The sequence below is a fragment of the Lemur catta genome, chromosome 23 (genome assembly GCF_020740605.2).
Source record: "Lemur catta isolate mLemCat1 chromosome 23, mLemCat1.pri, whole genome shotgun sequence".
NCBI lineage: Eukaryota > Metazoa > Chordata > Mammalia > Primates > Lemuridae > Lemur > Lemur catta.
The window spans coordinates 21,525,691-21,548,802 of NC_059150.1; the positions used below are offsets into that span (position 1 = coordinate 21,525,691).

The 23,112-nt window shown below is 37.4% G+C and overlaps 2 protein-coding genes across 4 annotated transcripts in view; one reads left to right on the forward strand and one right to left on the reverse strand.

The window, feature by feature from the left end:
- Positions 1-6,318: 6,318 nt before the first annotated feature.
- On the forward strand, positions 6,319-22,536 carry PRG4 (proteoglycan 4). Of its 2 annotated transcripts, none has more exons than XM_045536179.1 (11): positions 6,319-6,336; positions 6,890-6,991; positions 9,522-9,644; positions 10,959-11,078; positions 15,905-18,220; positions 18,840-18,917; positions 19,689-19,825; positions 20,107-20,263; positions 20,727-20,927; positions 21,393-21,518; positions 22,337-22,536. In XM_045536179.1, exons 2-11 carry the CDS (start codon positions 6,916-6,918, stop codon positions 22,432-22,434), a joined length of 3,432 nt encoding a protein of 1,143 aa, XP_045392135.1. In that variant the 5' UTR covers positions 6,319-6,336; positions 6,890-6,915; the 3' UTR covers positions 22,435-22,536. The 2 variants fall into 2 exon arrangements, with proteins under 2 accessions (XP_045392135.1, XP_045392134.1); XM_045536178.1 differs by lacking the exon at positions 6,319-6,336 and adding an exon at positions 13,604-13,753.
- Positions 22,489-23,112, reverse strand: part of TPR (translocated promoter region, nuclear basket protein) — a 60,804-nt gene continuing 60,180 nt past the window's right edge. For both annotated transcript variants that reach the window (XM_045536176.1, XM_045536177.1), the window contains exon 52: positions 22,489-22,683. In XM_045536176.1, coding sequence (XP_045392132.1) covers positions 22,628-22,683 — 56 coding nt within the window. In that variant the 3' untranslated portion in view covers positions 22,489-22,627. The remainder of the gene's footprint in view (positions 22,684-23,112) is intronic.

Genomic DNA, 23,112 nt, shown 5'->3' on the forward strand with positions numbered 1-23,112 from the left:
GAGAAAGCAGAGTACAAACAAAAGGATAAGTAAGTAACCATTTGTCCCATCTCTGCTCTCCATCCCTTTAGCCATTTTGAGGTCACGCGAGCACAGAACCTGTGGTCTTGTCAACACCACAGGCCTCCTGTCCCGTCCCAGGGAAAGGCAGAGCAAGTGCCAGTATTAGCAATATCACTTATGCATGAATTCGTGCAGCTAACACCTGCTGAGCTGCCAGAGGTGTAGGGATCCTCTGGAGCCTAGTTTTATAAGTGATCAGCAAAAATCGAGGGGGAAGTGTTGAACTTTATGTTAAGCTTCTGACTGGGTTTTCCTCATCAAGCTTCACAGAAGCTCCACGGAGACAATTCATTGTAAACATCCTGCTTCTTAATCCTTTTGACAGAAACTAGCTACCATCACAGGGAAAGGGATTTTTAAAGAATTATTATGAAATATTTTAATAAGAATAAGAAATACATAAGAAATAAATATATATTCTGATATATAATAAGAAATATAAGAAATTATAAGAGCAAGAAATATTTTAATTATAATATCATGCAGTGCTATGCAATCAGCTCAAACTGCCTTAGACTCAATATCTTTAAAGGGCCTTGTGTCCCTGCTTTGGAATGATTCAATGAAATGTCCTCCACAGCGTCTCTTGGGAGACTTTCCTCCTCTCCTACCTATCTGCGGGTCCTTCGACCACACCCAACCACACCCAAACTTTGCTCCCACTCTCGGAATTTCCCAATTCTGGAGTATTTGTCACACTGAGTTATTAAAGCACCCCAATTCACTTTCACTCACTTAAATGGTTATGTGGAAATTACTCATGTTTTTGGCCACTGGGAAGTAAGTTTGTAATGTTCCTGTCTGAGCTGTCACATAGCATGCTGCCTCGACATCTGGAACCCGAGTGATGTGGGCTTGAATGATCACAATGCTATAATGGTAGGGCTGAGAAAACAGATGTGATGGCAAAGTGGTCATTAGAAGAAAGACAGTAAACTTAAGTTTAATTCAGCAACAGCTATAGAGAACCAGTGAGAAGAAACCATGCTAGCTGTGAAAAAGCTACAAAATAAATAAGATGTAATCATTCTGAAACCTTAAGAAGCTTGCAACACAGTGGGAAAGATGGATATTGATAAGATAAGATACTATTTTAGAGATACAAATACAGTTATGTAGGAGCACGAAGAAGGTAGTTATCAACCCTGGATATTATAGTAGGTAGGTCATGGAATTGGTTAAAATCACGGCCTTTGGAGTCAGAAAAGACCTGAGTTAAGATACTAACTTTATCACTTACTGGCTTTCTAGCTTTGTGATCTTGAGCAAGTTACTTATTATCCTTTCTGTGCCTCCAATAATTTCAAATGTAAAATAGGTTTAATAATAATAATAATGATAATGTCATAAGATCATTGTGAGACTCAATAAAGTCATGTACTTATGCCGTGTATCAAAATAAATGCTCAACATGTTTCCTATTATTATTATTAGGTTACTAAAATGGTCCATTGGAAAAAGCCTATCCTGGGATGATTGTAGGTCATTTTTTATCTTCCAAAGCTCTGTTTCATGGAAGAGAAGAAGCCAGATTGTCAGCAACTAAAGAACAAATAGGTAAGAGGAATGACAAGAGGAGTTATGCCGTTTTTTTCTATTATTGTCACCCTTGGTTACTGTTCCATTTCCTAGCCATGAGCCTTCAGACTCCAGATTACATGTCATTCCACTGTGAAAAATTCCTCAGGTAGAGCTGGCACTGCCTGATCCATGTTTTCATAGCAGTTTGTGTGCAGCTCTAGAATTATAATCATAACCACAAACATAATACCTATGATTTATTAAGCACATGTCACTGGTGGTCAATATAATTCTGCCTTATCTTGTATGCACATCTGCCATGCCAAGTAATAACAGGAATTATTGCTCCTACTTTGCAGATAAGGAAACTGAGGGCTAGATAAGTCAAGACAATTGTATAAACCCACCAGTTAGAAAATTTTAACACAGATTTGAACAATGGTCTGACCTATTCTGAAGCCCAGCTCTAGCTGTTCACCACACTGCCTTCCTTCTTTCACACGATATTTGAACTATTTATTTAAATGTCTGGCTCCTTGTTTAGTCTAAGAATTCCTAGGAACCAGAGACTCTGTCTTGCACAGACATGTACCTCCAGCAATTAGTACTAGATTTAGTACGTACGGAGCACTATTTGATAATTGCTTATCAAAATAATTGAATGAATGAACAAATTGGATGAATGAACTCTTATTTTTAGAAAATTCAGTAGAGGCAACACTTTATTCATGTACATCTAAGTTCATGCATTAAAATGGCTTCAGTGTGGATCATGTTAGTGGTCTCATATCCTGCAATCTTGCCAAATCCACTCAGTAGTTTTTACCACTTTGAGATTCTTTAGGATCTTCTACATATATAATCATGCCATCTGCAAATAAAGATAGCTTACCTCTCCCTTTCCAATACCAATAGTTTATTACCAATAGTTCATTCTTTTCCATTGGTGTAGAGTATACAAATTAATTTGTAGAATACAATTCCTTTAAATATAGGGAGATTTCTTATGATTTTACATTAATTAGAATAATGTCTAAAAAAGGCGTAAAATTAAAAAATTTCAAATAAAATGGAAATACATGTCCTTTTCTGACACACTCTGACTAGTGCAGGGAGTGAGAGGGCGTGTGTATTCCACCATGAAGGTCACTCCCTAGGCTTCTGTCTCTGCCTTCATGATCAAAGCTGGTCTCTGATGCTCACTTCCAGTCTGCAAGAAGCGGGGAAAGAGGAAGTTCTATTTCCTGTTAGGAAAATGAGTGAAAGTTGCCTGTATCTCTTCTATTCCTATTTCACCAGAGAAAACGCAGTTACGTGGTTGCACCTACCTGAAGGGGAAGTTGGGAAATGTAATCCCTAGCTGGGAAGTTAGAAAAAGGTAGAAAAGATTGGGACCAATGATCAGACTGCCACGATCTCCAAAAGCAAATACAATAACTTTTACTGATCTAATGGTCAGACTTTCTATAAAACATCCAGGAGAAAGAAAAAGCCACAATCCTTTCCAGTGTGTGAAAATGCCTGAATGGAATGGACAAGTGTCCCAAAGCCCTGCTCCCTACTGCATACGAGAGCAGGGAGTTATTTCACTTCTACAGTACGCTAACTTAGCATTGTGAGCAAAATTAGGGCTTGCCTCTGTGATTTTTCCCTGGCATGCTTTGATTTTTCCTAGGCTGCTGCTGGAAGGGAATGAAACACATCAAAGATGTGGAAAGGTGGAGGGAAGCTACGAGGCACAGACACTCCGGCTACAGGGCAAAGAGACAGCTACCTGCAGGGATGGAGACAGAACACACCAAGTAGAAGGACACAAACAGTCTAGGACAGTCTAATGCAGAGAAAATATCCCTAAACATACTTGATGTTCTCTGAAGGCATCGTGGTGTTGCTGGTAAGTACAGAGACCGATCTCCATGAGGGTGAACCGTGTGAAATCATCCCTAGAAGATGAATCTAGGATTTACTGTTACACACGTCCACTCCATCTCTCCTTACTCTCCTCTTCCTGTCTCCTTTACATTGAAAAACAATTCTGGGATAATTCTTATCCCAATTAAACAAGATTAAAATGAACATTAAGAAAATACCCTTAATGAGAAATGAAATTTAAAGGGGGAAACTATAGCCTAGTGGGACTATTGGTGTGTGATTCACAATGAAGGTTCAATGACCCAATATTCACAGAATACTTAGTACGGTTTATAAAAATATATTCAATAGATAAAATTAAAATGTTTACATATTTTAAGAGTAAACTACCCAGACAGCCTCATTACCCAATAAAATGAAGTAAATCAGGTATTTATGAGTTAAATTTAATGGATTAGGCATTTAATATAGATTCTCATTCTCCTTTATATTTTATTACATGGAGAAAACATTTTGATGATGATGAGACTATGTTAATGGATATGTTTAAAGTTATAGCTTACATTGGCCATAATAGTGTGATAATGTGTATGTGTGTGCATGTGTGTGTGTGTGTGTCTTTTGTCAGTTTTCCTAGCCTTGAATCTGAACTTAAGAACAAGTGCATATTACTGAATCAATTTGAGAATGTTATTTGCCATTATTTATAATGAATTTCATACAAAGGAGAAAAATGATAATGCAGATAGTTCAAAAGGCAATAATCAGAAAGCAACTTATATTTTCTTTAAAATTATGTGTCTGTGTGTACATTTGTATCTGATTTGGGTATTCCCAATATTCCAAACAAAAAATAATGCAACACTGCACAGGTCTGGATTGAAAAGTTTACAAAGCTTCCAGCTTCCTCCTCTTGACTTCAACGTAGATAAGAATTAAGAGAATTCTGTTTAACTCCATCCAACAGGATCTTTGGTGTATCTACTATTCATTGATTTGTGATCTTAAGTAGCAAAAATCATCTTTAGCTAGCTTCAGCCCCAAAGGGAGAATTCGCTAGGATGATAAAGAGCAAAAGGTTGGGTCTAAAACACAGAGTAACCAAGACATAGAAAGTCATCAGAAATCTCTCTGTCTGCAGGGCTGCTTCATTCATAATCATCTCCTTATTCTGAAGGACTTTTTCTACTTCTTTAGACCATGTACATGTTATAGGTCTACATAGGCAGATAGACTTATAATCTCTGAATCATATTTCCAAATTTCCAGGAAAGGGAAACATAGCCCAGGTTAGTTCAGGTTTCTGCTCCTAATCCTATCAGCTGTTGCTGATGTGGCAAGATAACATATATAACCAGAGCCAAAAGGTAAATACCCCTATAGACGGGGAAGTAGTTCCCAGAGAAAGGGGATTATTAAGAAGTGAGCAGATAGCTTCTAAATTGCTTTTATATATTTAGCCCAGAAATAAGCATTGTGGAAACAAAAGAGATGCTTGTATCATAATTTCTGTCCTTAAGAAGGTCACAATCTCATAAACCTATATATACACACGATGGACTAAAATTTAGCACAGTGATTACACACTGAAGGGATGGTTTTGATCGAAAGAGAGATGGGGATAGTGGAAACATGATGGAACTTAGAATGCAAAGAAATGGGTTCAGAACTTGGTTTGGCTCCTTGTCTTTATGGTTCTTTGGATGGGTCACAAACCCTTCGTTTGTGGGGCTTCAACTTCTTATTTGTAAAATGTGGATGATTATATTTAACTTAAAGGCATTTAGTGATAAGTAAATTCAATACCTACAAAATTCACAGTACATAGCAGAGTCAAGGCTACAACAATAATTTGTTCCACCAAACATGCATTAAACACATAACTTTGGTGGAGCACCAGACTAGATGTTGGCAGTGGAGTAAAGATCCAGGTGTTGGTTGTCCTTAGGGAAATCACAGTCTGTTGAGGGTGGGAGACAGATGGACAGATACTTTCAATAAAATGTAGTATATTTGCTGACTGTAATTCTGTAGGTGATTTAGATTGACCCAGGAAGGTTTCAGGGAGGTGCTAGGACGTGATGAGTGAGGCCTTATGTTGGTGGGTAAGATTTAAACAGGAACATTCCATATCAAAATGGGGGAAAGCCTTGAGCTAAGCTACCTTGGCTTTGCAAGGTTGATGGTTCACATTTTCTCTATGGCAAGAAAAATAAATTAGTAATTTAAAAGACCTTTTCCAAACACTGGTGCTCTTAAATAAAGGGGCTAAGGGAAATATCAATACAGTTTTTAAGCAGGTTTTTAGCATAGTAAAGGAAGCTAGAAAATCCACAGTGTCAATAATTCACCAGTAGTTAATTGAGAGCATTTTTTCTGTGTTCAGTGAAAATGAAAATACTCAGGAAAAGAAAGGTACATTTGATTTAATGCTATAAATTCAGGAAATTTATGCCACAAAGTAAGAATAGATAAGTTTCAAAGCCACCTTTGCTAGATTTAACTGGGGAAAAAATGAAAAAAGGAATAATACCAGTATTTCACTATTTTAAAGTTGCTGCTTCGATATACTATTCAAAGCCTTCCAGCGTGATGTACCATCTCAGAACAACTTGTTCACTTGACTTAGAAATTAGAAATGTTTTAGCCAATAAATCTAAATTTATTTTGTAGTAGTCATTTTTCTTAATGGAAGTGTTTTCCAGATGTTGCCTAAGTCTAGTCGTCTGGGCCTACTTCCAACACATGAGGAAAGTTTGATTTCATAGGTTGTCACTGTTGATTTTGTCTAACCTTTGGACTAATTGGTTCATCCCAATATATTTGCACTGATATATAAGACTTCCAGCACATTGGAGAAATTCATCTATCCATTTACCGGTAAGTGTCAAAGTTAACTTGCTTCATGGAATTAAATGTGTTTTCATTAAAGGTATTTGAAAAAGATTTATAAGAACAGTAGCTGGAAAATTTTTTAAAAGATTATATTTATGAAATACACCTGCTGGAAGCTTTTACAATTTATATTGAGAGTAAAGGGAAAGTTTGAACAATAATTCCACTATGCTTGTTAAATTAAATTTTACTGAAGCCAGTTATTTTTTCCCCTCAAGACAAAATTTAAACCTTGCACTGTAAGTATATGCTATACTTTGAATAGAGTTTTAAGGTAAGTCTGTTTTCTATGTTGGAGATTTCTACAGTTATTAAAATGGTCAATAACATAACTAAGGGTAATGATTTGTTCTGCTTAAGAGTGAATATAATGGGCAGATATTTTCTATGGAATTACTTTAAAAAGATTTGTTTCAAGAATGGGATGTTTTTATTATTAAATTACATTTTAAAATTATTAAAACATTGTGTGTAACACAAGCAAAAGTTAGTGGTGAGACAAAAGAGCAGTTTTCTTATAATTGTATTTTATTTTCAGCAAGGGTGCAGTACCTGAAAACAACCATGGAGTGGAAAATACTTCCCATTTACTTGTTGCTGCTGCTTCCTGTTTTTTTGATTCAGCAAGTCTCATCTCAAGGTAACTTAACCATCAAAAATACTTTGACTTAACAACTATTGCTAGTCAGTGTCTTGATTTTTAACAAATGAAATAAATTTCTAAAAATCGATATTTGAGTTTAATACGTAGTGTAACCTTAATAAAATGTAAAACATATGTAGCATATTTATAAGTGATTTGGAATTCTCACCTTTTTCTTCTGCATTATGAAAACTTTCAAGAATTTTTGAGCTTTTGTACAGAATAATTGTGGTATTCATTATTCCTATGGTTCTTCCAAAAGTTTAAAAAATGCAGACATATGATAAAACTATGCTGGAGCTGTACAAGATCATCAAAATAACTAAAAGAACAATATTTATCCTATAACTTTTGCCTATATGGTGACAAATAAATTTAACTAGTCTTTTACATCAAGTGAATTATTGACAAATAACTTATTTTGGCATCATGTTGACATAGATATCATATTATAATGAATATTTACAATGTTTCAAATGGCATTTTATTAATCTTGAAAGTATTCTCTCTTTATTATAAGGTCTATTCATTCAGATATAGACTTATACAGATGTGACTGTCATTTTGTGTTATAATATTGAGCTACTCATGGACCTCCCAAAACAGAGTCAGTCCTGGATGAACAGTTCTTGTTATTCATGCTTAAAGAATGTTGAAGTACATTCAATACAATCACATTAGCAAAAATTGCTTGCATGTGATCTAGATTGATTAGTGTAACAACACCAAGATCTCTCTCTTTTCTTTTCCTTTGATAAGCAAAATCTGAGAGAAGATAAATCAAGATTCCTAACTGTTACAGTGAAATTACATTTCTATAGTAGACATTTCCAGTAAAATAACTGAAATTCTTATGAAACCTGAATATGGTAGAAAACTGCCTGCGCAGGCATAGTTTCAGAATTTCTTAGATAAGAAAAGATGGAAAAGCACATGAAAGCACACATGAATATTTAATAAGGAATTATGACCACTCTGGTATCTCCAGATGCTTCGGCTCTCTCATAATGTTATTACAAGGCTCACAAAACTGGGTGCATTTCCTAAATTACCTTTTCCTCTGTAATACAATCAGTTTTTCACTAAAACAGTTTTTACTTTCCTTTAAATAAATGAAATTGAAATTAGTGGTTAAAATTAACAGCAACCAAAGTAGGACCGACATTTAATCCATGAAAATAAACTTTTCCTATAAAGGTAACTGATTTCTTATTTAAGAAATCTGCCAACTGTAAAAGAACACTCTTTTGATGTTGTCTTGTCTGCTTCTCTTGCTTTCTCAACCTCTTCTCATTCTCTTTTTTCTTTATATATATAATATATGTATTTATATACATACACTATATATGCATTTTCATATGTCTTATACGTATATGCATGCAAAAAGATCTGAAAGTTGTCCTACTATTTACTGTTTTATTTGCATATTCAGACTTTAACTTTCCTGGACTCTATTCTTTTGAGATTTTTTTTCAGTGTGTTTCAGCATTACTCTATGGATTTCAGACATTGCATCTGCCAATTTCTATTCCAGAGATGGATTCCATTGTTACGTTGCTGCGGTTCACTCTCAGGGAGGTTTTTAAGGTGTTGTTTTCCAAGATTTATTTTAAAAAAAAAATAGAGGATAATTGTGCTTTTGTTATTGTTTATTTTCTGCCCAGAAAAACTCCATTCGTGACCTTTATATTCATGTCCAGATGCTATTTCAAGAGTTCTCTATTTTGTACTAACTTTAGCAGTGGTTCTAAGCATCTGTCGTCCCCAACATTTAAAGTATCCAGTTATCCCCATCAATAAAGGAGGAGAATGCCTAGTAACGTTCGTGCTGGCGTAACCAGCTTGCTTTAAACTCTGCATCAGGAATGAGAGGCAGAGTAATTGGGTGGAAAAAGCTTGGGCTTTAGAGTCAGATACATCAGAGTCCAAATTCTGGATGGACTGTTTGCTTAAGATGACTATATAAATTATCCAAATCAGGGCACTTCTAAGAGTAAAAGAAGTCAGTACAAATAATTAATAGGTATTAATTGACCTATAATACAGATATACTAGAACTATTAGTTAGCTGTGTGCCATTGAGCAAGTTATTAAAATTTCTGTGTTTCAGCTTCCTTATTTCTAAAAAGGGGCTACCAATACTCTCCTGGAAACATTTCCATAAGCATCAGAGATAATGTGTGACTCAGTGCCTGGCACAGAGATGCTCAGTCAATGGCAGCCAGTAATCATCATAACCACAGCCCCTTCTCCGTTAGGAATGTCACTCTCTTTATGCAGAGCCCTTACTTTGCCCGATGTCAAGAGCGTATTTATCTTCTCAAGCCTGGCGAAGAGTAAAGTGACATGATCAAGATCACATAAAAGATGAGCCAGTTACCGGCTGGGCCTGTTGCCAACCATCATTCCAACATTTCCCCGATTGATCAAATTCTCTCTCACCCAAGCGGCTTTGTCCCCCTCGTTAGATCTGTCCGCCTCTGTGAAGTGGTCTGGCCATATTTACGCTAGTATTGTATAATTTTAGATTTATCAAGCTGTGCAGGGAGATGTGGGGAAGGGTATTCTAGAGATGCCGCCTGCAACTGTGATTATAACTGTCAACACTACATGGAGTGCTGCCCCGATTTCAAGAGAGTCTGCACTGTGGGTAAGTCCCGAGAGCCGGCGTCCCCTCCTCTGTCCAGCGACGCTGCTCTGGGAGCCCCCCCTTGCACCCCCTCGCACCCCCTCGCAGCGCTGCTTTCCCACTGTTTCACTTCCTTTGCTCAAGTGCCTTTCCCTTCACTTGCATAAATGTTGCGGTGCTCTGTCCCTAAGGATGGTGTCAAGGCTTGTGATGACCTGGGAGGGTAAGAGGAGCCTGGAAATCTGTCACTTGCACGAGGTTATTGACTAGTTCAAGCAAAGTGTCTTGTTTTAAACAGAGACAACACTGTGACTCAGGAGATATTAAGTAGTTAGTAATGGGTAATTATTTACTAATAATCAGAAATGCAATTGCTTAGTGATGGAGCCTTTCAGTAAGTTCATCAAAAGAATTCATAGCTTACAATAATCTTGTCTACTATTTGACTTTTTGATAGCAACATGTTTTTAAATGACCTAAAAAAGGCTCTATAAAGTACTAGTAGTGTTTAATGATGAGTTTCAATTAAAACCCAAAGGTCTGAATTTTAAATTATGGATGGTATTTCATGTGAATATATTTTGGGGCATTTTCTTATTAACACAGAAACAGTTCATATTCAATTTATAAAAATTATAATTAAAGTTGTTTAGAGTTATATTTGCTTTACAATTTGCATGTGAAACTGATAATTATATTGTTGCACAACTTGTGCATTGGATAAGGTAATTATTTCTAACAGGCCTTGGTGAATCACTGTACCTCTAACCAAGGCTTTTTTTGAAATGAGCAGACCTGTCTTATACAGTCCATACCATGGGATTAGACTGAAATCTTTTATCTCTACACTTTGCCTAGCTGGTTATCATAAAGGTCTCTGCATCATAAATAATTTTCAAGTCCAAATAGTGACCCATTTATATTAAGCCAGCTCTTTGGAATATATTGCCATAGACCTGAGTATTCAGTTAATATAAATCTATTATTACACAGCAGTGGTGTGAGGAGCGGATGGAGGGATTTCATGGGAAGTCCCTTCACTGTTCAGACATTTCCCCATACATATAAATGACTCAGGTAGCATTGAGGTGTCTTTTAGAACCTTGAAGGACAAGAAAAGTCACTCAAAGTCGCCACATTTCTTTCTTGACTTGGGCTGTCTTCGTCTGGGACGCCATCCATCTTTAACTGGACCATGTATTCCACATTCCAAATAAAAGACTTAGAAACGCACAGTTGGAACTCTAGCCAGCTATGAAATGAGAAATGGCTACCAAGCCCAAGGGGACGGCTTCACACGTAATAATCTGTAATGTTTTCTTGTGCTCTGGGCAGAGCTTTCCTGTAAAGGCCGCTGCTTTGAGTCCTTTGCCAGAGGAAGGGAGTGTGACTGTGACTCCCAGTGTCACAAGTACGGCAAGTGCTGCTCCGACTACGACAAGTTCTGTGAAGAAGGTGAGCATCACAGGCCGCTCGGGGCTCCCGGCACAGCCAGCTCTGTGCACCTGCCCTAGTGTCACCCATAGCGTTTAACATGCTTTAACATGCAGTCCCTCTAGGGTCTTGATTTTACTAACTTTTCAATTATTTCCTAATAAGTTTGTTTCATGGAGATGAATTAAAGAAGCAAAGCATTTTCCAACAATAGCGCCCCTGGCTCAGCCGGGCTCCAGGAGCACCAGAGACTGTGGTTCAGTCACAGAGAGGAGGGGACCGAGTGGACATGCTTTTCTCCTTCAGATGTGGTTCAATTTCAGGTTAAATCACCAGTAATCAACTCGTTTGATGATTTCTTGTCTCCCCCTTGCTGATTTCACAAAGTCACCTGTTCTTTGAGCTCTCTGTGCTTTTGGCCTCAATGTTTGAGTGTATATTTAAGCATAGAATCGACACTTTTAGCTTCTCTAAACAAGTCAGTTTGTGAATTAGTTTAAGCCACTAAAGTTACGGGCAAATCTGCTAAGAAGTCAACTGTGGGTTATGTGTTCCTTCCCATCTCTCCAGTCCCCTCAGTAGTCTCTGTTCAAGCACCTGTGAGTGACAGTCAAGGAAACGGATAGCTCCATTTCAGATCCTCCTCGCTGGTTATAGTCCTGAAGGAGTACTCTGAGAGTGTAACAAAACCCTCTACTTGTTATAGGAAAAAAAAAAAAAAGATTGAAAAAATATACTTAAATATTAAATTATTTTCTTGTATCCAATGTTTGTGTTAAATCCTACTTCGTTAAAACGAGGATATTCGTGGAGGTAAAAGTGAAAATAAGCCTTGTTTGCATAATCTTATCATTTTATTTAAACAAGGCTGCACTTCCTGCTCCTTTAAAACAGTGGAAAAACAGTGAAAAACTGCTCATCAGCACAGTTGAGGGATGTTTCTTCACTGTTCAATGTTTCCATTGGAAAGCATTCCAAAAATAACGAAGACAACACCCTTGTAATCAAAACTCAGGGCTCATGAAACCAGGTGGAAAAAACAGAACACCAAAAAGAAAGAAAAAAAAAGCCCAACTCAGAGCTCAACATTCCTGCAGCTTTTGGAAGGCCCCATGATGAGTGAAACATATTTACTCATTACCCTGATAATTGTTTTGGCTGCGAAACAGAAAGCTAAGAATTTATTTTGGGCAGAGAATGGGTGGAGAGGGAAGATGATTAGAGAGTGATGAAGCATTAAGCGAACACTTTAGTAAAGACAATGCTTTATGCTAGCAAGTGTTGGGTCAGATTACCTAAGGTTTAGGAAGAACTCAGTGAAGAAAAATGATGGAGGCAATGCCAGGCAACTTCCTTTACAGAAAGCATCAGACAATCAGGGGCCCAAATAATGGAACCACTCAGAGCTCCAAGACTTCATTTTTAAAACTATTTTGAGACTCACTACTTAGTTGTTTCAATATAAATACGGCTTAAAGGCAAGTACCTAAAAATCAAAGCATTTCAAGAATTGAAGGAATCCCAGCTGTCCAAGTGACTCTGAATGTGGGTGAGAAAACTTGAGTGCAAGAGGTTAAGTAACTGTTTTGCCCAAGAGCATTAGCTACTACATGGCAGAACTCTTTGAGATATTGATGTTTTTGTTGGGTGGGAGGAGAAAGAAGTACAATGGTCAGTTCATGGAGTCTAGAGCAATGAAGTTCTCAGTTTGGTGGGAGTAGCAGGATTTATCACAGTTCTTCTGTACCAGAGAGTCCCCATTGCTCTCTGTTTTCTTATCTTTCAGAAGTCCCTCTTCTTTTCATCTGGTTCCTAATGATCAAAAAATGCTGTATGTCTTCTCTTCTAGACATGAAAAGGGGTAGGAATGAAGGGGATAAAAAGTTTAAAAGATTGACACCAAAATATTAACGGTTGCTTATCTTTGGAAGGGAAGCACATTTTGAGGAAAAGCAAAATGTGAAGGTGTGAAATTTTCACAAGGATAAATATTCATATAGAACTTCTGTAATTAAAAAACTGAAAGGTAAATTCATATCATTTGATTTAAATGAATATGAAAACAGGAAAAATATAATTATATTCTTCCCAAGAGCATAAATATCCTGTCATCCACATGCAGTACTATTTTTATAATTACAGAATATGATGCTTATAGAATTAAGTATTTTTTTAGGCAGGCAAATACCTTCAGAGACCATCTTGAATAAACCTCTGTCTGCAGACAAGAAAATGAGGTTCAAGAGGAGTTAGCCTACTTGCCCAAGGTCACAGTGATAGAGACTTGTAGACCTAGGACTGGAATTCAGGTTTCCTGATTCCTTAGACTTTGCTCCCTGTCATAACTTACAATTTGAGAATGACTATTTAATAGCAATGCATCCTCTGCATGAGTTGGTTTGGAGCCATTGGTGCTGTGCTAAAGCCTGTCTGCAGTGGCTTTCACCAGCATGGACTCCTGAACCAGATGCATCTGTGCTTTTCACAGTTAGGGCTGCCAATGAATATAACCAAGATGTTAACTGACCTGTCTTGCTTGGCCTCAGTGCACAATCCCACATCACCACCATCTTCAAAGACTGCACCTCAGCCTCCAGGAGCACGTCAAAACATCAAATCAACAACCAAACGTTCACCCAAATCACCAGACAAGAAGAAGACTAAGAAAGTTGTAGAATCAGAGGAAATAACAGAAGGTAGGAAGATGACAGATGCAACCAAAGGAAGCTGTTTCTTAGACGAAATGACCTGTAGGTGGACTATTTATATAAGACTGTTCTCAGAGAACGGGGTAATCTTAGGAGTCATGAAAGGCTCATTACCCGTTAACTTTTTTTGACTTTGCTTTAAGTCAAAGTTTAAAACAAATTGCAAACCCTCAGTTATTTATAGTCTTTCTTATTTACCAAACCTAGCGTTGGTCTGGATTAAAAAAAAAAAAATCAGAAGGGACAAAGTTACTGTAAAAAACAAATATAAAACAAACCCCATGATTTTCTTTGCAGAATAATTAGATTCTGTGAGAAATTTTGGCAACTATGGTAAAGTTGAGAGATACTAGTTGTAGTGCTAGTATCTGTGATAAGCTCAGGTTCCTTGCTTCTAACTGACAAAAGGGCAGTTCATCATGTTATTTATAAACAAAAGCAGAACACAGATATTTGTAGATCAGTAAACGGCATTTCTTATTGCATTTGGACTGGCAGTTCTTTTTTGTTTGAAATCACAGTTGGTGTGATCAACCTTTTTTATTTGATTTATAGAACATTCTGTTTCTGAAAATCAAGAGTCCTCCTCCTCCTCCTCCTCTTCCTCTTCTTCTTCAACTATTCGGAAAGTCAAGTCTTCCAAAAATTCAGCTGCTAATAGAGAATTACAGAAGAAACCCAAAGGTTTGAGCATTGATAAAGATCAAAGACTATATCAATGCCATATTAACAATGGTTATTTAAAAGTAATGTGTGTTGGTAGAATGAGAGTATCTCAAAATATGGGGGTGGGTATATAACTTTATAAAAATTATCTTAAAAAATACCAAATGAATACTTCCTACAGGAAATTAGTGCCAAACAGCTGAGAAACCACTCTTAAAAGCAAAGGATAAGCCCAACTGTGGAACCAGGAGATGGCACCAAAGATGATTATTTATGGTGTTCTACTGCAGTCCCTGTCTACCTGTTAGCATTTTGCTTTCTTCCCCTTCCTCTATCTTCCTTGTGTTTTCATTTTCCCCTCCCCAGCCTTCTTTTATTTTTTTAAACAAACACTTATATACTGCTTAAGCGTTTTTACAAATATTAATCCATTAAATTCTCATAAACCTCTAAGCAGGGCAATATTATCCACATTTTACAGATCCTTTATTATTTTCCTAGAAATTATATCTGGCTGATTTTTCTCTAGTAGAGAATGTGCCACAGAGTAGGCTATTATTGCCTGAAAGGAGATTCCCTTTGTTCTCTTTATTATTTCCTGAAGTTCTAAAATATATTCTCTTTCACCAGGAAATACTGGATTTTGGACAATAGGGTTTTGAAGAACTCCATTTCCTGGGTGGTTGTGATTTCCTCTGAAGCATTCTCTCTAGCTGACTAGCCAGATATTTAATCTTAGTCATCCAGAAAATCTTGCACACAATAAAAGTGGAACACATGTTGGCTAAACGGAATTCATCTCAGTGAAGTGCCCCTCGGGCTTTGTAGTTCTCCTATGGGGTAGCTGCTATGGGAAATTCTGCAAAACAGGGTCTTTTTGCTGCCGTGGGACACAGCTCCTCCCTGTGTCTCTAGGGACTGTCAAGTTTGACTAAGCAGAGGAAAGAGAGCAGCTAATAAGCCTAGGTATGGGAACAGGGCTCTGCAGGGACTTTGGGGCACTGGGGGAGATTTCCTCAGAGTTGGCTGAAGAGGCTTGTAAGGTAATTGGTACAGTGCAACTAGGAGATGTTGGAAGGAAGGAGGGAGGAAGGAAGGAAAGGGCACTGGGCACTGAGGAACAAGAGTAGAAAAGGTGAGGGGTAAAGAACATTATATAAAGAGATGAATTAGTGTTACTGATCATGTTAATTTCAATATTGCTACTGAAATTCCATGTATAGTTTTATATATACAATTATATATATATATACAGTTTTATATATATACAATTCCAATTGTATAGTTTTCATCCCTTATATCATTCAGCCCGATAAGATATTTACCATTTCACAATAAATTAATGGATATATTAGAGGTTAGCAATTTGCCTAGAAACACACAACTAGTCAATAATAAAGATGGGAACTTTAGGTCACTATTAAAAGGAAAAAATTATTCTAAAATAACAAGATGTCTATTTTTTTCCTCTAGTAAAAGATAACAAGAAAAGAACTCCTAAAAAGAAACCTACCCCAGAACCACCAGCTGAAGATGAAGCTGGAAGTGGCCCGGATAATGGTGATTTTAAGCTCACTCCAACTCCTGACATTCCTACCACCCAACGCAATAAAGTTACTACATCTCCCAGGACTACAACAGCAAAACCAGTAAACCCTAAATCCACTCTTCCACCTAATTCTGATACATCTAAAGAGACATCTTTGACAGCCAATAAAGAAACAACAGCTGAAACCAAAGAGACTACTGTAACAAATAAACAGACTTCAACTACTGCAAAAGAGACTTCAGCTAAAGAGATGCGAAGTGCAGAGAAAACATCTGCTAAAGATTTAGCACCCACATCCGAAGTGCCTACTAAACCTGCGTCTAAAGCTGAAACTACAACCAAAGCCCCTGCTCTCACCACCCCCAAGGAGCCTGTACCCACTACCACCAAGAAGCCTGCACCTACCACCCCCAAAGAACAACCTCCCACCACCGCCAAGGTGCCTGCACCCACTACCACCAAGGAGCCTGCACCCACCACCCCCAAAGAACAACCTCCCACCACCCCCAAGAAGCCTGCCCCCACCACAACCAAGGAGCCTGCACCCACCACCCCCAAGGAACAACCTCCCACCACCCCCAAGGAGCCTTCACCCACCACCCCCAGGGAGCCTGCACCTACCACCCCCAAGGAACAACCTCCCACCACAACCAAGGAGCCTGCACCCACCACCCCCAAGGAACAACCTCCCACCACCCCCAAGGAGCCTTCACCCACCACCCCCAGGGAGCCTGCACCTACCACCCCCAAGGAACAACCTCCCACCACAACCAAGGAGCCTGCACCCACCGCCCCCAAGGAACAACGTCCCACCACCCCCAAGGAGCCTGCACCCATCACCCCCAGGGAGCCTGCACCCACCGCCCCCAAGGAGCCTGCACCCACTACCACCAAGGAACAACCTCCCACCACCACCAAGGAGCCTGCACCCACCACCCCCAGGGAGCCTGCACCCACCACTCCCAGGGAGCCTGCACCCACCACTCCCAAGGAGCCTCCACCCACCACCCCCAAGGAGCCCGCACCCACCACCACCAAGGAGCCCACACCTACCACCCCCAAGGAACAACCTCCTACCACTCCCAAGAACCCTGTACCCACTACTACCAAGGACCCTGAACCTACCACTCCCAAGGAGTCTACACCCAACACTCCCAAGGAACCAGCTCCCACCACCCCCAAGGAGCCCATACCCACCACCCCCAAGGAACCTGCTCCTACCACCCCCAAGGATCCTGTTCCAGATACCCCCAAGAAGCCCATATCCACCACACCCAAGGAACCTGCACCCACCACTCCCAAGGCACTGGCTCCTACCACCCCCAAGGAGTCTGTACCCACCACCCCCAAGGAGCCCACACCCACCACCCCCAAGAAGCCTGCTCCAACTACTCCTGAGACACCTGCTCCAACCACCTCAGGGGCTTCTACTTCAACTACCACCATGGAGCCTCCCGCTACCCCCGAGATCCCTCCTGAATCAACTCCTGAGTTCTCTGCAGGACCCACGCCAAAGGCGCCTGAAAACAGTCCTAAGGATCCTGCTGTACCTACAATTAAGACTCCTGAAGTGACCAACCCCAAAATGACTACAACAGCTCAAGACAAGACAACAGTAAAAGACATACGTACTGTGCCTGAAATTACAACATCTGCACCCAAGATTACAACAAAACAGACAGCAACTACAAGAGAAGAAACAACTGAATCCAAAACAAGTACAACCACATCAATCAAAATTACTACTCTTAAAGCAACAACTCTTGCACCCAAAGTAACTACTGCAACAAAAAGGACTATTACAACTGAGACTACGAAAAAACCTGAAGAAACAGCTAAACCAAAAGATACAATTACTAATTCTAAAGCGACAACTCCTAAACCCCCAAAGCCAACTAAAGCACCCAAAAAGCCCACTTCTACCAAAAAACCAAGACCAACAGCTAGAGTGAGAAAACCAAAGACAACACCAACTCCTCCAAAGATGACTACGACAATGCCTGAATTGAACCCTACATCTTTAGCAGAAACCAGGCTCCAAACCACCACCAGCCCTAACCAAACTCCAAACTCAGAAATAGTTGAAGTATATCCAAAGTATGAAGATGCAGATGGTGCTGAAGGAGAAACACCTCACATGATACCCAGGCCCCCGGTGTTAGTTCCTATAGTTATTCCAGGCATTGAGTACTCAGTGAGAGGACCCAGTCAAGGCATTGTCATCAACCCTATGCTTTCAGGTAATAAGAATCACTGTCATTTTTAAAACTAGTAATGTTAATTTACATCTATCTTAACCAGAATGCCCTGATTTAGGATCACTCTACTAAGACATATTACCTAGAACCCAGACCTTATTAACTTGTGAAATTTTACAGTTCTCCTGTAGGTCAGAAGAGAACAATCATAGGAAGCTTATTCAGTCTTTAGGAAATTGAGTAATAATCTAGGGCTAGGAATTTAGTGTTTCTGTGTCTGTAAGAAGCAGAGATGGTACAGTCAAAAAAATTTGTAGTATTCTTTTCGAAGCCAACCCAAAGGGCAACCAGAACTGAAAAATGGAACTTCACATTGAGTTCATACATCCAGCAAATGTCTAGTTTACCTGAAGATCAAGGTAACCTGGCCCATTTAAATTCATAATAATTCATATGATATTTTTGAATAGTATCACCTTTAAGTACAAGGGAATTATGAAGTATATCACTTCTTCCACCTCTGAAATGCAGACACCTCAAACTGTGCCCTTCAAAATCTTAGAACAGGGTTAACAAGAAATGGAACCGTGTGGGAGGACTTGAAAAGAACATACTTCTCTCATTCAGTTCTATATATTTTTTTTTTTGTTAATCTGTTTAGATGAGACCAATCTATGCAATGGTAAGCCAGTAGATGGACTGACTACTTTGCGCAATGGGACGTTAGTTGCATTCCGAGGTGATGTATATGTTTCTCTTTCTTCCCATCTTTTTGTTTTGGCATTTATGAGAACCAAAGCCAAGGAAGAGTGCTAGTTTGGGCTGAGCTTTCTGGGGGGGATTTGATTGATAAACCTGCCTCACACACTGAGAACCTGAGAGTAATAACCAAAATATTGGATTAGTAAAATTAGACAAACTAATGAAAGATCCTAAATTGACACTACAGAGGTTTTTCTCCTACTGTTAGGATTTAAAAGGTAGTTCAAATTTTAATTTTGTATCAAATGAAATGACATAAGAATTTGTTTCCCCTGCTTTACTTTATTTGAAAGTAACATCTAAGCTGTGATGTGTTCAAAAGCATTACATTCTCTGTGGGAGAGTAACAGGAGAAAAGCTGTTATTTCATGTTAATTCTCTACTAGTCCAGTCTTCCTAAAATATAGATTAAATCTGAAAACATGCTCACACGGTAAATACTCTGAAGAGATTTTCGTAGTCATTAAGTTGTAACTCCTTAATTCTAAAAGAAAAAGCCAAAAGGCTCTTTCTAGAGAAACTGGAAAACTAATATATCTCAAAGGTTATGCTAGATTTCTCTGGACTTGAGAAATATCTACTCCCAGAAATGTTCAAATACTACCCTCTGTAACTGCCTAAACTTCCAGTCATACAATGCATATAATCTGTTTTTCTTTGTAACCATTTAAAATTTTTTCATTTTGGTTTCTTCTGGAATAGGTTTTAGTATCCAGCTTATAGGCTGATGTCTCTCTTTAAATTTTAGGTCATTATTTCTGGATGCTAAGTCCATTCAGTCCCCCATCTCCAGCTCGCAGAATTACTGAAGTTTGGGGTATTCCTTCCCCCATTGATACTGTTTTTACTAGATGCAACTGTGAAGGAAAAACTTTCTTCTTTAAGGTAACAAAAATATCTTTATGAGAGAAGTCAGCAAACAGTAATTGCATTGTTTATTACCACAACATAAATCACTTTGCCCTCCAATTCAGAGGTGTTCCCACATTTTAATGAATTACTGTACAATGAAAATTTAATCATAAATATCTAATTTGATAACATTAATGGTCAACATATTACAACATTTAAATAATGTTAACACTTTCTTCCTACACTTAAATCTAAAAATGAGTTACTAACCTTTTTCAAAGCTGTTAACATCATTTTCTCTTTTAAATTATCAGGATTCTCAGTACTGGCGTTTCACCAATGATATAAAAGATGCAGGGTATCCCAAGCAAATTGTAAAAGGATTTGGAGGACTAAATGGAAAAATAGTGGCAGCTCTTTCAATATCTAAATACAAGAATAGGCCTGAATCTGTGTATTTTTTCAAGAGAGGTAAGTGTTATATAATTGACAAAATTACAGAACTTTTAAAGAATTGATTTTTATTTCATTTTTTCATGTATTACTGGGTTTACTGTCAAAAGATATCTTTAATGGCTGGAATCAAATATTTTCAATGAAAAAATCAAAATTGAAGGTTGTAAGAAGTATTTAGATCTCTTGACATAGAAATCACAATTCATCTGAGTTTTCAGGTCACTGATGGAATGTCATCATTTACCTTCAATTAAAGTTCAATATATAACTATGCAATTTGTTGCATTTATGCATTCAACAAGTATTTCAGGGTTAGTAATTCTTTTTAACACCCTTGATTAATAGCCATTATTAATGTCTAGACATATTTTATGAAAAACAAAAAACTGATCATTTTTTCCACTTTGTAAAAGTTCTTTTCTATCTGAGAGGGTTAAATCAATTTTCATATTCTATGTCACTTTCTCACACATAACAGGTGGCGGCATTCAGCAGTATATTTATAAACAGGAACCTGTCCGAAAGTGCCCTGGAAGGCGGCCTGCTATAAATTATCCAGTGTACGGAGAAACAACACAGGTTAGGAGACGTCGCTTTGAACGGGCTCTAGGACCTTCTCAAACACACACCATCAGAATTCACTATTCACCACCAGTCAGAGTTGTTTATCAAGACAAAGGTAAGATTTTTATTGTGTTAAAAATTCTTAAACATAAAGTATATGTAATATAGTTTCTTATAGAGTAAGGCTTATTAAATATAAATACTGACCATATAGCCCTAATAATTTAAGATTTATGCAAAACACATCAACTTGCCTTACTGAATAAACACAGCAATATTTTCTTTTTCTTTGTGGGTAAGGAAAAGTTTATTCAGGTTTGTTAACTGTAACAAATACTATTTATCAAGTGCTTCTTACCAAGAACATTATATACAAATCTGTAGCCCTGAACAGTTCTAAAAGGTCGCTATTAGTGCTGTATCGGAGGGCAAAAACTGAAGCACTGAAGTTAGATAACTTACCTAAGTAACAGCTACTAAGTGAATAAACTGAGATTAAAACTCAGGTCTGTCTGGCTCTTTCCAAGATAGTTATATTCCCTTTTAATTTGACACCTTTTATTAAAAATGTCATCTGCAGGTTTCCTTCATAATGAAGTTAAAGTGAGTACACTGTGGAGAGGACTTCCAAACGTGGTCACCTCGGCTATATCACTACCCAATATCAGAAAACCTGATGGCTACGACTATTATGCCTTTTCTAAGGGTAAGTCATTTAGTGTAACTTTGATAGCTTCTCGAGGAGGTGATACCACTTGTGAAAATATGAATATAATCACAGCAAAAACACCAACTGTGCAGTGGTGACCAAAAATGAGTATTTAAACTATATTATTCTAATTGCTGTGAAAAAAGAAGAGTTTTTAGGTTTTTGCTTGAATTTCAATTAAACTGAATGGTATTGCCATTCAATTCTGCTCTAACCTTCATGAAATTATAATAAAACATCCAACTACTTGAGTAAAACTGCTACTGAAAACAGTACTTTACTTCTATCATCTGTGGCATTTAATAGATACCTTGTATACACAAAATTTTACTGATCTGCATCAATACACAGTCTATAAGATCAGAAAGAAGTTCCTGAGAAATTGATTTTATTAATTAAATTATATTACTCAGGATACTTTTTCTTGAAAAGCCCGGCAATCTAAGTTATTCTGCCTATGATTCCATAATACGAATGACATCAGAATGTACTGTTAAAAAAGGATAAACTCAAGTGAATTATTTTTCAGACTAATTTGGTTATTTTTTAAATGCTTACTTCAAAAAGGAGAGTTGAACCAAATTTTATTGGAAGATGTTGAAAGGTCAATCTTTTGAAAGGTCAAAAAAGCTGAAGGGTAGAAAGGTCAAAACAATTGTTTTTCTTTTTGTGAGTTCAAATTAATTAATAAAAACATTTCTGATTATTAAAATGATAAACAGTATCTTTGAGCATAATAATCAGCACAAATTATTTTTGAGTTTTGAGTGTTCTGTTTTCCTTTTAATTAAAAAAATGATTTCTCTTCCATTTAGATCAATACTATAACATCGACGTGCCTAGTAGAACAGCACGAGCAATTACTACTCGTTCTGGGCAGACCCTATCCAAAGTCTGGTACAACTGTCCTTAAACTGATGGGCAAAGGAAGAGTCAACTAATTAAAGTGAAGAAAATAATAATAAACTTTGACACTGAAATACATTTTATTAATAAAGAATGTTGAGTAAGCATACCAATTTAAATATAAAAATGTTTGTAAATGCGACAATCATTACACTAAAACAGACGACAACCTCATTCAGTTATTTTAGTTTATAGACCATTTAATTAATATTTCCTCTATTTATTCCTCCTCTACCTCCCATTGCATGGCTCACACCTGTAAGAAAACAAAATAGAATAAAATTGGATGCATCTTTAAGACAGCTCAAAATTAGGGTATTCATTTACTCTAGTAAGTTCTTTGAGAGATTATTTTCAGTATGAAATATATAGGCACGGTGGATATGAAACAGATATTCCACATCTTTAATGGAAATCATTACAACAGTCAGATTATTAAAATTTTAAATTCTTTTTACTAGCTAAAACAAAGTCATAAATTTCATATTGTTGTATAAAAAATATTTAACAATACAATGACAACAAGTAGGGATATAACAAATGAATATAGCACTATAACACTTTAGATTTTCCAAATCTTAATTTGGATTTAAGAAAGAGATCAATATATGAACTATAAATACATATTTATTATATATCTATGGTGTATAAATCTGTCTACAAGAAGCTTACAAATTAGTAAATA

Bases quoted from the DNA above. Each gene is read 5' to 3' on its own strand.
- PRG4 (XM_045536178.1), top strand. From the start codon at position 6,916: ATGGAGTGGAAAATACTTCCCATTTACTTGTTGCTGCTGCTTCCTGTT. The intron at 6,992-9,521 runs GTAACTTAACCA...GTATAATTTTAG, and splicing joins TCAGCAAGTCTCATCTCAAG to ATTTATCAAGCTGTGCAGGG. The intron at 19,826-20,106 runs GTAACAAAAATA...TTAAATTATCAG, and splicing joins GAAAAACTTTCTTCTTTAAG to GATTCTCAGTACTGGCGTTT.